The sequence below is a fragment of the Scomber scombrus genome, chromosome 7 (assembly GCF_963691925.1).
Source record: "Scomber scombrus chromosome 7, fScoSco1.1, whole genome shotgun sequence".
Taxonomy (NCBI): Eukaryota; Metazoa; Chordata; class Actinopteri; order Scombriformes; family Scombridae; genus Scomber; species Scomber scombrus.
This window is the reverse complement of record NC_084976.1, coordinates 25694927-25710599: the sequence shown is the minus strand read 5'-3', so window position 1 is coordinate 25710599 and position 15673 is coordinate 25694927. Positions and strand designations below refer to the sequence as shown.

The 15673-nt window shown below is 37.8% G+C and overlaps 2 protein-coding genes across 2 annotated transcripts; both read left to right on the top strand.

The window, feature by feature from the left end:
* Nucleotides 1-3326: 3326 nt before the first annotated feature.
* etfb (electron transfer flavoprotein subunit beta) lies at nt 3327-8862 on the top strand. The gene is made up of 7 exons (XM_062422833.1): nt 3327-3472; nt 5022-5180; nt 5797-5955; nt 6092-6154; nt 6762-6920; nt 7106-7321; nt 8185-8862. The coding sequence occupies exons 1-6, from the start codon at nt 3419-3421 to the stop codon at nt 7274-7276; spliced, it is 765 nt and encodes a 254-aa protein (XP_062278817.1). The 5' UTR covers nt 3327-3418; the 3' UTR covers nt 7277-7321; nt 8185-8862.
* Nucleotides 8863-10040: 1178 nt separating this feature from the next.
* Nucleotides 10041-15072, top strand: LOC133983955 (V-set and immunoglobulin domain-containing protein 10-like). Its single transcript, XM_062423171.1, has 12 exons — nt 10041-10044; nt 10172-10495; nt 11467-11739; nt 11857-12123; nt 12386-12628; nt 12759-13037; nt 13594-13686; nt 14071-14292; nt 14404-14523; nt 14659-14690; nt 14820-14906; nt 14998-15072. The coding sequence occupies exons 1-12, from the start codon at nt 10041-10043 to the stop codon at nt 15070-15072; spliced, it is 2019 nt and encodes a 672-aa protein (XP_062279155.1).
* Nucleotides 15073-15673: the final 601 nt, after the last annotated feature.

The window sequence follows — 15673 nt, the reverse complement described above, 5'->3', positions numbered from 1 at the left end:
TTACATTTTCATCTGTTAGTGCACTAACAGTAACATGTTGCAAAATGCATACTTTGTGTGACAAATCCATAGAAGTAAAAGGTGGCTCAAAAGATAGGTTCACATTTTTTTCAAGACTGACTTAAAACAACAATCAGGTGCCCAAGTACACAGCAAAACATGTTTGGGTTTTTTTTGTTTTGTTTTTTACTGCTGTACTGACCAGGGATTCCTTAATGCATTTACAATGTAAGTAATAGGGGACACAATCTACAACCATCTTTCCAAAAAGGAATTCAACATTTTATTTGAAGCTTATACAGGACGTCAGCCATCCAAACGAGTACAATTTAGTAGGCATCTTTACTGTTACTGTCATTTTAGTGTTGATTTCCTTCTTTTGGTTAGTATCCTTCCACAGTTGAACAGGAAAACACTGCCTGTCAAAACACAGAGAAGGAATGTGTCTTAAATACTTCATTTTCATCTGATAGTGTACTTACAGTAACATGTTGCAAAATGCATCTTTTGTGTGACAATTGCATAGAAGTAAAAGGTGGCTTAAAGGATAGGTTCACAATTTTGCAGGTAGGACTTAAAACGGTCAGGTGTCCAAATGAACAATGACCATGATGTAATCATTCCTCCTGTTCATACTGACTGTTAAGAGATCCTTAATCCTTTACAGTGTAAGTGATGTGGCATTAAATCAACAAGCCTCCCTCCAAAAAATTTGCAAAAATGTAATCCAAAGTTTATTTGAAGCTAATATGGGGCTTCAGCCATCCAAATAATCAAATCAAGTTAGTTCAAAGTTACTGTCGTTTTAGAGCTAAATGCCTTCTTTTGTTACTTTTCTTCCAATGTTGACATGGAGTTAAATTGGGATTTTTGATGATTTCACTGATTGTCATTGGAAACATATTATCTTCCCCCGTCACTAACATTGTAAGCACATTTGCAGGGGATCTTATAATAGCCAGTATGAACAAGAGGGATGTTTACAGTGAGAAAAACCTGTTTAATGTTCATGACTTTTTCGTTCAGACAGACTTAAAAAATGGTGAACTTATCCTTTAAGAGAGTGTGGGAGAGACAGAAACAGTCACAACAGACCAATTAAAACAAAAACTGTTTAATCTGTTAGTGTCCTAAAAGTAATATGTTGCAAAATGCTTCTGTAATGTGATACAAATGTATAGAAGTAAATGTTAGGATAATTATCTGGCTCAGAGTTGAACAAGCGTTAAGGTTTATAGGCTCTAATATATGATTACTATTGATCCCCAGAGAATGAATAATGATGGGCTTGCAAAATGCAACATCTATAAATATCCGAGCATTTGTGGTTATTAAATTATAATTTTATCAATTACTTCATAAAGCACTTGGTGATGTTAGTTTGAATTTATACAATTATAGGGAAAGTCAGTTCCAGCTACTGGCAGAGTCTTATATACAGCCAACTACTTTGTTCAAGTAAATGTCTGCCAAGGTTTGGTTGAAGATATAAGACTGCGATAAATCCTGCATGAAGGATTTTTGTTCAAACAGCTTTAGAGAGATTGATTTCATTTTTATGGTGATTTGGAGCTGTAATATTGTTCTGTGTTACACATATAATATTTTTTCCACCCCATTTATGTCATTTAGTTTAGCCTGATATAAAAACACCTCTCTTTATAATGCAATGCTGTCCCACAGTATCACAAATTACAGCATCCAAAAAACATAAAGTTCAATTGACACTTCTCTAATATAACAAGCTGTTGTTGTTGTTTTGTCCTGAATGTATTTTGAGTTGTTTGCTAAGCCCTTTTAAGCAGCAGCAGCACCCTCTTCTTGTAGGTTAAAACTACTTATCAAGGCAAACAATGATCAAGTGAGATTTTTATTTTATTATATCTGTTATGGAAAGGGGAGGAAAAAAATAATTGCTTGCACATACAAAAGAACATTTGCAATGATATTTTGATCTAGTTTGACAATCTTTAGTGGATGTTGTCATACTGTAAGTGGTACAAAAAGCAGCTGAAACAGGTCAACAGAAGGTAAATGTAGATTAGCCTGTTGGTTTGGTCTTCTTAAAAATGGAGAGAGGAATAAGCATCAGCAGGAAGTGCTTTTCTACCTAACCCTCCAGATGTTATGAATATCATTATATCATCACTAGTTATTCAAACCTGCCATAAGTATTGCTGTGGTGTTTGGTCCACAGCCAAAACAGAACTGCTAGACTAGCTCTGCACTGATCACATGAGCACTGACAAAATGCCCCCTTCTTCTGACTACCTGTGAAAACCAGACAGTCAGAAGTAGTCTGTTGTCTATTTGGAAAACTATCTTCTCAGGTAAATCTTCTGTTGAGTATTTTGTAGATGCTTCTTTTATGTCTCCAAGACCTAAAACAAATTATTTGAAAAGCAGAGCTTCCTGAGATTGTAACCTCGGACCAACAGACATTAAATACATTTCTAATCCAAAAACTTTTAAATGGCAATGACATTAATATTAATTAAGTTGTAATGCAAATATGCAACATCGCTTTTCTCTTTGTTTTGGTTATGTTCCAATTTCAGTCTTGTTTTAAACTGTATAATTAAATATTTTATATTTATTTAGTTTCATATTCCTCATGTTCTTTGTCTTTAATTACTGTTAAAAGATCTTACCCCACATATACCTGTGTGTATTAATGGGCCCCAGGAAGACAGGCAACCTCTAGAGAAAATCCTCTTTACAATAGAAAAATAAATGTACCATAAACAATTATATGAGACAATTAGATTAATGAGATTTATCAATATACAGTGTTCTTCTATTACTCTCCAATAATATAATAAATATGGTCCTAAGAATAGCCAGACATGGTTCAAATCAAATCATTAAATCATAAACTGTCATTAAAGGTGACCAAGTAATGGTTTTGTGTAAACAGACATGTATTATTTGAAGCTCAAGTGGCATGATCCTCATTATGACTCTACTGCATGCTGTGAACTCTGCCCCACATAAGCGGAACGTTTCTTCTTCGGTTTTGTTTACGACACAGATCACTAGAGCACCACAATAATTCACAGGTGATTTGTCGTAAATGAAAGATTTTAAGCTGTTTAAAAGCGATGAGAAAATCGATTATGATTTATTTAAGATTAAATTCCCCAAATCAAAATGAGTTTAAGTTATAATTAATTTAAAGAATCCGAGGCAGAAATGACTTTGTGTTGAATTTGACAACGACTTCAACCGCGTCTCAGCCAATCAGCGTAGAGACCCTTCATGTCTCTTGCTTCTCATTGGCTGGATTGGTAGGCGGTCCCCTCAGCGCCTGCCCCTGGAATCACTCTAAAATAAGTCCGACTTCTCCTCCTTGGGTGAAGGTTCATTGCGGTGACTGGGTCACGTTAGCTGTCTGCAATAGTCCAACTCTTCTGCTACAATGTCCGGACGTGTCCTCGTTGGAGTTAAGCGTGTCATTGACTACGCTGTCAAGGTAATATTATTGGACTGTTTCAACTTGCTGCTTTCGACTTCAAAGAAAACCTCCTCTGCTCACTACTCTGCTAGCGTTAGCTAATGTTAGCCTGCTGAGGCCAGCTGGCTGTGGCACAGGACCACACAATTGATAAGTAACCTGTTAACCTGCAGCTAGTCACATTACAGGGTGTTGCAATTATGAATAGTTAAAGTGTCTTGTGTAAACAACTCTGCAAAGTATGACTGCTTCCTACTTACCTGAACAGCTGTCTGGCTGATGTTTCCAAGTTGTGTAACCTAAAATCTGGAAACACCATTTGCATGTTCTCCTGAGCAGTAACCTTGCTGTCACACCATTATTGTGATTTCGAGGTGCTGCTTTCATTTCAAGCACACTGTTTCTCAACGATGAAGCATAACATCATAATCGATCTCTGTTTGCAGCTGTTTCATGTGGCAACCAGAGCTCTCCTGCCTCAGCTGCCCTTAACAGGATCTGTACAGTATCAGTGCCCTACACTAACTAGACCTGCAACGATTAATCAGTCAGCTGATCAAAAGAATATTAACCTGCAACTATTTTGTTTATTGAGTTATTTTTTAAGCAAAGAATGTCCTTTGGATCAAGCTTCTCAGATGTGACAATTTTCTGCTTTTCTTTGTCACATATGACAGAAAAATTGAAATGTATGAATTTGGACTGTTTTGTCAGACAAAACCAATAGATTGAAGAATCAGCATATGCTCTTATTATTGTATTTCATCAAATGTGTCAGCTGCAGCACCTTTTAACTTGTTTAAAAATTACATATTTTTGCTTGTTATGTTTATTTTGTTTTTGATTGAATTGAAACTGTTGCAATTATTGTATTGTTTTTTTAAGTGATTTTTAGTTACAATGCTGTACATGCAGCATTATCTAATGCAGGTACACTATCTGGTCCAAACTAAATGGGCCGTTTACTTCTTTTCTTTAACGTCCATTTAGTTTTGTGTATGTGTGTTTTTGTGGGCTTAGGCAGTTTATAATGGTTTTGGATGTATCTTAGTGATATAACATACTATGATATTTTAGGCAATAGTTGTGCTTCTTCCCTTAAAGCTCTAACCGTTTAATCTTGACGACACCTCCAAACACAAAGGTCCATAAAGAAATTGTTTTCCCATTTTGGTGTGGAAAAAAATGGGTGGGTTGCACAGAGCCCTGACCTCAACCCCATCCACTGTCTTTGTTATGAATGTGGAGTACATGCCAGGCCTTATCATTCAACATTGGTGCCAGATCTCACTATGGCACTTGTAGCGAATGAGAGCAACTCCTTCAGCGAGCAGTCTTAAAAATGTTGGAAAGTTTTTCAAGATGAGTGGAGGCTGTTATAGGAACATATTATGTTTATATATACATACATCATACATCACTAGATGTCATTCTTTTCACCCAAAGACACACTCCTTGCTCACTGCCTGTGTCTCTGAAAGTTTGTCATGGAGTCTAGGCTGTCTGAGTTGTTAGTCATCTGGCACCCCCACGATGACTCTGCTCTGCTCTCTTCTTTTTCCTTTAGATTCGTGTGAAGCCTGACAACAAAGGTGTGGTGACAGATGGTGTTAAGCATTCGATGAACCCCTTCTGTGAGATCGCTGTGGAGGAGGCGGTCAAAATGAAGGAGAAGAAACTTATTAAGGAGGTTGTGGCTGTCAGCTGTGGGCCACAGCAAGCACAGGTTGGTAGATTGGACCAGGCTGTGCAGACCTGCCTTGTTAACAAATGTCCTGGAGGAGTACAGTGTATTGTGACTTTTTTTCTGGTGGTTCCAGTCTTTTAAAGTTTATTCTTGGCTATACCTTTTTATCTGTAATATTGTTAAAGTGAAATTATGCTACAATAAGTGTTATAATGTAGCAAATACCAATGAGAAGCTTCATGAGATGTAATGTATCCATGTGTCATTTTGCCATTGTTGCAAAAAGCATTATTAAAATAACATTAACTGGATTGTTATTCATTTCTACCATAATTTACATGCCACAGTTACTTATGTTTGACATTTTATTACATTTTATTTATAATAAATAGCTGGAATCCCATGTGTATAAATTGAGGATACTTACAACAATCAGTCACATCTAAACAGGATTTCAGGTTCAGAATGTTTAATTAGCCATGTTGTAATTGATCAGGGTGGACTTCAGTATTGTGCACAGATATAGTAGTTATTGTTACAGTTATATATATTGAGATAAATATGATATAAATATTAGTTCATATAGCTTTGCCATATTGTGTTGATTCCAGTTCCCCACAAAACCAGTTCTTGGCCTGTGTATTCCCTCACCTAGGAAACCATCCGTACTGCCCTTGCCATGGGAGCAGACCGTGGCATCCATGTCGAAGTGTCTGGGAAAGACTATGAAACCCTCGGACCTCTGCAGGTCTCCAAGATCATGGCTGCTTTGGCCAAGAAGGAGGAGGCTCAGCTTATCATCTTAGGCAAACAGGTAAAGCTTCAGGAGTAATTTCTCTTAATATACTCATTTAAAATCAGATCACACTTTCTGATCTCATACTCTGATGATCAGCCAGATCTTGCACTGTTGTCACCTCCATTTAATGTCTCTTCTGTTACTTTCATAGGCCATCGATGATGACTGCAATCAGACTGGCCAGATGACCGCAGCCTTACTGGACTGGCCTCAGGTGAGCTCTACTGTGAAATTGTCACTTTTCCCAATAAAATAAATGTTGTTTTAAAAAATATTCATGATAAAATAATTACTTTAAGTTAAAGTTACCACAGTGTATCCTTTACCACAATGTCAAATGTGTGACACAGTAGTGCTGATATCAGGCTATGTCCCAGTGTGCCTTATCAAGGTTAGCAGAGACTAGTTTGTGTCAGTAAGAGCTACTGTGATCCTGCACATATCAGCAAAGCAGGTCAAAGGTTCTTGGGCAGTTGGGGTGAAGTTCCACTGACTGGCCAATAGAGGGCGAACTTTGACGTGTTATATCACAGTGTACAGGCAGTTTGAGGCTCAGATTATCATGTAAATCTAGATGTCTAACCATTTCATTTCATTTCCAGTGTTACTACCTTTTTTATGACTTTTCTATCTATTGTTACTACTGTCCTTTTTATAATTAATAGTTATTTCTTATATTTACATTTAAAGTGCAGTTAGATAAGCCAGCCAGCAGATGGTGCATTGACTATTTTATGACCTAAAGAGACCACACACCACTGTTGTCTTCTTTCTGTATTTCATTTTTTATAATGTGTGCTGTTTGTAATATCTTAATGCAGGGCACCTTTGCATCAGAGGTATCACTGGAAGGAGACAAGATAAAAGTGGTTAGAGAAGTTGATGGTGGCCTGGAGACTATTAAGATCAACACACCAGCAGTGTTGACCGCAGACCTTCGACTCAACACCCCCAGATATGCCACTCTGCCTAATATCATGGTAGGTTGCAGGAAATTGTGCTTGGAAACACAAGAGGCAAGAAAGCAGAGTTCAGTAAATGTTGACATGTTTGTTTCTATAAAGCTCTTTCCATAATTGACTGGTACTTTTTGAAAACAAAGTCTCTCAAGTGAGACATTAAGGAGCACAGATGTTCCTCATCTCCTGTGTTTCCCCTCTTTCAGAAAGCCAAGAAGAAGAAGATTGCTAACGTGAAACCTGCAGACTTAGGGGTGGACATGACTTCACGGTTGGAGGTGTTGAGAGTGGACGAGCCCCCACAGAGGCTGGCAGGAGTGAAGGTGGAGACAGTGGACGACCTGGTGGGCAAACTGAAGGAGACAGGGAAGATATAAAGCCCGTAAGGGCATAAGCCAGGGAGCACGGGACTTAACAGAAGGGTAAGTATCAATGTACCTGCTAGGATGTCTTAGATTTAGTCATCAACCAATTTGCAATGATAAAGATTTTTTAATTATCTCAGCTGATGGATTAAGATGATACTTCTGTTCTCCTGCACAGTTTTTGAATTGTAGTTTGGAAAAGCTCCTGTGCATATATCATATTATTAAGTATTAATAATATAATTGCACCCAGAATTGTTTAAAACATAATTATATTATAAATCTTTCAATGGCATCTGTCTAATTCCTGTTAAAGTACTCCTCTTGCGATGCAATTCACTTGTCCCAGCATTCTTGGAAGTATTTCGTGTGGTCATCTTTTGTTACCGTGTCCAAAAGCCTCCTCCTATACTATTCCTGGATTTCTTCCACTGTATTGAATTTTCACTCTTTGAGTCCCAATTTTTGTTTCACCAAGCTAGTCCTGAGCCATCAGTGGCTTCCAGGAATTTTGGGTCCCCCCTCATATATTTATAGTTAGGCAATAGGTCAAGATTTATAATAAAGAATGGTTATCTAGGAAAGTGTGCATTGAACCATCGTTGAATAATTTGTAGGAAACCTATATATCACAATTACATTACACAATCTGGACATACAATATTATATATCTACCCACTTGATACACTCCAAGCTTTTCTATGCAAGCCGCAAAGTTGTCTGTTGTGATGAATGATATAATTGTTTGCTTGGAATATTAATGTTATACCCTTTTAATCTCCAACTTTTCATTGTTTAAAAAAATGATTAATTGCTTTGACAAAGTTTCTTGCAACAACGGGGGAAAAAAAGCTAATTTAGGATTTTAATTGCAACTCTTGTCTGGTATCACATATCTTCATTATCCTCTCTCATTGTAGGATTCTAATGAATAACTGGACTACATTACATAAGCACAGCCAGAGGACCAGCTTATGTATCCGTCTAATCCCTCTGTTTGAGACTGTGACTCCTGAGGATACGCAGGGAGGTACTGACAGGAGAGGAGGAGTACTGAGAAACACTGTCCTGCAGCAGACCCAGACAGCCCCAAAAGGATCATCTTGTCTTTTATGTGCATTTTAACTTACACGGATGGTTCTATGTATCATAAGCTATTAATCTACTGTTAGACAACTTGATATGGAGTACCCTACTGTCATTATGCAATAATTTAAACCCAGAAACCTCCAGTCATTCATGCTGCTGTTTGTATTGCACTGTACATTAACGCCACCAGTACGATGCATTTCACCAACAGTTACTTGATTCAGCTTTGTTCATCTTGTAAATCTGTAGTCACACATGTTCAGAGGTGCAATTTCTGTAAATGACAATGTAAATATGGACCCAAACATGTTGACTATGTACTTCAAGATTAATGTTAGTCTGGCATAATTTGTATAGTTTGTGTGATTGAAACTGGGTTTCAGGACTGCCTAGATTGTGTCTCTCAGTATGAGCAGGGGAAGATGATTTGATTTTACCATAAGCGCCTCAATTATCTGATTGTACAGAACATTACCATGACAATAAATCAGCAATCTTTTTCATATCCACCTGTGACTGTTCTTTTGGTGTTTTTTATTGTTTGAACACAGTGCTTGTCTTACAAAAACAATTCCCCACAGTTAATGGTCTGCATGTAATGGACTGGTTTCCATTGCATATTCTGGATATCCTGGATAAATGGCTCTACTCCTGTGTCTGGAAGGACCTTGATGAGGATTTAACTGCAGAAAATCCCCCTCTTATTGTCCTTAAAAGTATGTTCAACACACTTTTCCACATCATGTAATTTTTAATTGAGAGACAAAATAAACAATTATTAATTGGTAAAACATTGTAGAAATGGTGATTAGACAAGGGGATTTATGAGATCAAATGTGTTGTATTATTGCAGCATCAGTGTTCTAGCAACAGTGCTACAAATACATTTGGCCAGAAACCAGTTTCTGTACTGTTATGTCACGTTGACACAATCAGCATATACTCAACATACAGCTTATGTCAGAAAACATGAACGGGTCATTGTCCCATATCAGGTTCTTCTCATGTTCCCACATTACTGTTTGTCACGTTGACTGGTTTCATGAGGGTACCAGCAAGATAGAGCCCAGCACAGAAACACCACTGCATAATAAATACCTGAATTTAAATGCCTGTAATTAAAGTCGTAATGGGCACTCATCTTTTGCTGTATTCAAAGGCAATACATTATAACTAACACTGGATTCCTAAGAAAAAGCGAAGTAGATACTGTTGTGTGTAATTAGATGGGAGGCGTGGCCTCACCTGCACAATCAAAGCTTTGACTCAGCACAGGTGAGCTACTCAGCCGTCCTGCTGACAACTCCCTCGCCACTGCACAGAGAGGTATACACGGTCACTGCTGTCTAAGACTCCAAGGACATTTCTTCTAAGTCTTTTAGTTGGCTCTCAGAGGTGGATACTCTTGATTTCATGCTTTGCTGTCTGAGGTCTTTTTATTTTCATGAAAATGAAGAGGCTGGATCAACCTGACCGATTAAGTGCAATATTTCTGATGATTATTATTCTTATCTTTACTTCTCAAGGTAAGATTTGTATTCTAACTTTCAGTTTGTGATTTTAAAGTTCATCTTCAAAAATTGTTTTTACTAAGAGGGGGATTATGAGCATTGAAAAATATCTTCGCCTGTTCCCTTGAATCCCACTGAACTATATTCTAAATACATGTGTTTAGATTTTGTTAAATATGGGTAAGCATGTACAGGATATTAATTCCAATGTATGGCTTTACCCCTACATAATCCCATCAAACATGTAGAGAAGGGAGAACTAAATATTTCCTTTTTTTAAAATAATTACTTGGCTCCACACTTACAGGTGCTCACTGTGAACTGGTTGTTTCTCCGGCTCATCTTGCTCGGGTGAATGCTGTCGCTGGTAGCAATGTGACTCTGGCTGTGTCTTTCAGTGGTGCCCCTGATCCATTGATTACCTGGTTTAAGGGTGATTTACCTGTCGTCACCTGGACTATTGGCTCGGATATTCTCGCAGTCATAGCTGACACAAAGGTGCTTCAAGTCGAGCAAAATGGATCTCTCACATTTGTAAATGTGATGGTTAACTATACCAGTGACTACACCATTTTAATGACAAAGTCTGGACTGGGTACAGCTTCCACGGATTTCACTCTGACAGTATATGGTAAGTACCTGAATAGAGCTTTTGCTTGGTCATGTGCTGATGAATTGGAAATGGGATTTATTAGCTATATAAACCTGTTAATAATATTAACCACCATTTTCACCACATATTTTGTATATTCTTGTTCAGCTATTTGTATGACTGCATACCATTTTTAGGGTTTCAGCAAATGAAGAAGGGAAAAAGAGAGAAAAAACAAAACCAAGCAACACAACATTTTTTGTGTCTAGTTGATTACCTTCTGTCTCAAATATAAAAGGCCTAGAACAAGACCAGCTCCAACTCTGCTATTGTGGTTTTTGTGACACATTTTTGTAATTAGACAGTATACTTACAGTGTGCATATAAACAATATAATCAATGATGTATACATGCACATGTTATTTGGATACATGCATTGATATTTGCCTGGTTGTGCTTTTTGTCATTTTCCACCTGACCTTTAATCATAACATCACAGCTGCCACACCCATCCCATGGTTCTCACCAATGTACATCAATAGTTTCCTCCAAAAACAAATATTACACACTGAAAAGAGCATCTTATGAACTTTTGAACCTATTGAATTGGAAATGCTCTAAATATGTTGATAAGTTTACAGGTGACTTTTTAAAGTTAGTTAGAATGAGTTTTACCAGAGGATTTATCGTGGGCCCTGCGTACATTCTAGCTAAAGTAATGATTTGACTTTCTGAGCTGCAACTTGAAGAATGTGTATGTTTTCTTCTTTGCTCTTGCTTTCATTGGTGCTATTGTGTTGTTACCTCTGCACGGTAAATGTTGTCAAGCAAGCAATAATGTACTGCAGAAATCTCGTAAGCTTTAAGAAAGTTTCACAATGGATTATTTCATCTAGATTCACCAGCATAAAAACATTAACATGTTTTTGAAAAGAAATCAGATAATCGCCACAATGATTACAGTATGTAACACACTTGTTCCATCATCCATTTACCTTTTTCCTTCACAGAAATTATCCAGAATGTGACACTGAGCACAGAGTCTGCATTTGCTACAGAGGGAAGTGACCGGATCACACTGCAATACAGCATGCTGCAAGGAGTAGTTGAGCAACAGATGTGGTTTTTCAGTGGCAGAGAGATAAAAAACAGCTCACATTACTCAGTAGAGCAAGAGAGCCTTGTGATCCTCAGTCCGAACAGAAGTGACACAGGACGGTACACGCTGTCACTGACGAACCCTTTCAGCAGCGTGACAACTCACATGAATGTCACTGTGTTGTGTAAGATTAATAACTGACTGAAATTCTTCTTTACATCCATCTATTTAAAAGGTCTATTTTTGTTCGTGTCCTTATTGTTTTATGACTCATCTTTCCCTTATTTGTGGTGTATCATAGATGGACCAGATGAGCCCATACTTGAAGCCAGTCCAGCTAAGGAATTTTATGTATCAAATGATTCACTCAGCCTCTCCTGCCAGGCTGATGGAGTCCCTCAGCCAAGAGTTAAGTGGGTATTTCGTGGTCAGAATCTTTCCGATTCCCACCAAGGAGTTCTCAATCTGACCAATGTACAGACCAGTCAAGGAGGTGTTTATAACTGCACGGTGCACAATGAGATGACTAAAGCACAGCACCATAAAAGCATCATTTTAAACATTTATGGTACGTGAACATGAATATAATCTTTTAAGCATGTTTGCATTTGACATTTCTGAAAGTTAAATAAAATAAATCATGTATTGAAGAATTTTATAAGAATAGTATTATTTGGTTCACACTTAGACCAAAGTCCTCCAACCCTTCCATGAAAAGTTGACATTTTGTGATTTGTAAATGCAGGACTCTCACTTGACATTGTTCATGATTGAAAATGCTGCTTGCTTGATAAACATTTAATTATGCATGACACATTTTCATTGGACAGAAAAGCCACCAGGAAACCCAGTGTGCTCTGTGCAGGCGGTGAATGACGTCAAACTGCAGTATCACTGTCAGTGGTCAGGGGGAACCCCGCAGGCCCAACTTTCTTTCCCAGACTTAAATGACACTAGCAGTGGTGCAGGAAACTTCAGTTTGACTGTCACCGCCTCGGAAAACCTGAATGGGAAAACCATCATCTGCATGGCAGAACACCCAATTGAGAAGAATATGTGCAACATTACTGCAAGTAAGTTTCAGATTTTTTTTTTAATGGATCACCTCTCCCGATGGATTGTAAATCCTAACCTTCAAAACAAATGAAAAATACAAAAATGTTCACCATATTGGACTTTATCAGTGGTATTTAAACTCTCCAGGTAGTCCAATGGCGTTCCTTCCAGCTGTGAGAACCACAGTTAACTCTGAGGGCAAAATAGTGGTCAGTATCCACTGTATCAGTAAGGCCTCACCTAAGGTTGTGGTGTCATGGTCCAAAGGTGCTGAAGATGCCATCAACACAACAACGGACCAGATTAGCAACGACACCACACAGCTCATGATTCGTCATTACAATGTCAGCATCTTTCTCCTCACAAACTACACCTGCATCTGCCGCAACCCACTGGGCAGTCAGAAAAGAGAAATTCAGTTACAAGGTACAGTATTATCTGTGGAATTACATACCTACTCCCTGCTGCTGTTGGCCTGTGGTCTGCCTGTCACCATACAGCAGGGATGAAAAGTATGTGACTCAAGTTATGTGCAATTTCTAAGTGCTTGTATCATATCTTAGAGGAAATGATCATACTTTTTACACCCCTGCAGTAATCTGATGGCTGAAGTCACTTGTCATGTGGTTTTGCATACAAAACGTATCAGTTCATTTAAAGTGACACATTATAGGTCACATCACAAAATATTTAAAGACTATATTGTAAGACTTGTTGTTTTTATTAGTTTTCAGCCACTCATACATAACATGTGCAGTGATTGTTTGTGCTGTCTTTTAAATATTAAGGATTCTGTTGCTTTAAATGTGGAATAGTAGCATTATTGGAGTGAAGGGAAACAATGGAGCCTCAGATAGAACGCTAAGTAATACCTGAGGTTGCTCTTTCCCTTTTAAACAAAGCTCTCCAGTCTTTTTATACAGCCCCCCACTCCCCTGGCCTCTCTTGATCTCACCCTCGCTCACAATCCCTCTCTCTCCAGGACCGTTGATCTCAGATTCCGGTTTGGTCCGTAATCAAGATGGAACAGTCATCACGTTGACCTGGGAGGTCCCGCCTACCTCTGTTGTTACAGGTAAAGCAGTGACTCACTCTAGGAAGGCAGCTTCAGACCAGACCCAGTCTTCTTGTTTTGAATTTGCACATCTCAGCAAAACAGCTCAGGATGAATGCCAAGCACAGTGTTGAAAACAGAAACTCAACATAGGACATAGGGGTGTAAATATTGTCTAATGTGTGAAGCCACTAGCAGGAAAGTTTTTTTTTTTCTTGGGGGGGGGGGGGGGGGGGGGTTAATTATATATGTACAATGGAGAGCAAATGTCAGTTTTTCTTTGTATGTACAGCACAGCATAAGAGTTTTATTTTTTATTTTTTATTTTTTATCAAATAGCTCTCAAATGTTGAGATTCTGACATCAAGAGGACAGTAAACATGACTCAAATGTGCCTTTACACAGGGTTTGACATCCAAATGAAAGGACCAGATCTCCCAAGTGGAAATCTTAATGGCACCCAAACTAAAGCAAGCTCAAACAGATACCGCACCATCCAGACAAAACCTGGCACTGCCCGGAGTGCAGACATCTTTGTTGATCCTAAATCAATTTACCGATTTCGGGTCATCCCCAAAGCACGTATGACTGAAGGAGAGCCCTCTGAGGTCCATAGAATTGGCCCAGGTATGGTAAAATGTTAGATTACGTGTGCATTACTATCACAATTCATATCACACGCTTAATGATGATAATTAAGTAGTAGAAATCATTGGTTACATTGTGCTCTGGTGATAGGTGGGGGGCTAAGTGGACCGGCCATCGCTGGCATTGCAGCTGGAATTCCCTGTAGCCTTCTCTTCCTGCTCCTGCTTTGTGGATTAATCTACCTCTGCATCTACTGCACCAAGAACAAAAGTAGGTGAAGTATGCTTGTCTTGCACCAAAGAAAAAAAAAATCTGAATTAAGGTTTTAAACATGGTAATATTTTGTATTTTCTTGACTCTCCTTGGTAAATATTTTTGACTTTTTTCCCCGCTTGTGTTTTGTAGGTCACCAGACAAGATACCCAGTGTCCAGAGTGGTTGAGAAGGTATATTCAGTATATTCTACATCAGATATAGTATGTATTTATTAGTTTGTGTGTTGCACGATGATTTCTGCATCTATTATTTTGGTTGGTTGTTTCAGCTTCTTTTCTTCTATCTCACAGACAATAACACTTCAACCGGATGTAACTCCTCATAACCTGCTGAGCGGAGGGCTGAAGGCTCCCCCTGATTACAACAGAATGCAGCAGGTAGTCTTTCTAATAAAAATATCCAAGTTGAGTATTATTTCTTTTGTCAGGTTACAGCAAATGATCTGGCTTGTTTCTGTTTTCTTTTCAGGCTCCTTCTGAAAGGTCAGTGGCTCTCCCCACATTTGTTCCTCCACCGCCTGTCAGAGTCGCTACAACTGTCTAAATTCCTGCATTTGTCTTGAGATGTATTTTAATTTTGTATAGTGTGCTTTATTTTTTATTTATTTATGTGTTTTTAATTTATGGGATAACTGAAATAAGCATCAGTGTCGTTAACTATTTTCAGTGAAAACTGAGCTTTGTACCACTATTCTATATAATCTGCAACTTTTAATTCTCAATCATTTTGTAACAATATTTATTGGTAATAAATCAACATTTTCTGCTAAATATGAAAAAAAAAACAATTGTTTCCTTCTTGTACACTTTCTACATTATGATCATAAATCAACATACATATCAATCTAAACCAGTTTCTATATTTTTAGGCATGCAGTTTACTATTTAAACATTTACTTTTTGAAATGTCTGACCAGCACTCAGAACTCTCACATTTATAAAATTGATTGAAATAAGGAATTAATTGTTTTTGGAAAGCTGTAATCTCAAATTCCTGTTTTATTTGATGAGTAAAATTGGAATCCCTTCATAATCTGCAAGATGTCTTAATTTCCATTTGCCATTTTCTGCATGCTTTAAGTTGTAGTTTTGCTATTTTTCATTTGTCATCACAGATAGTGATTTAAAAATACTACTTGTATATA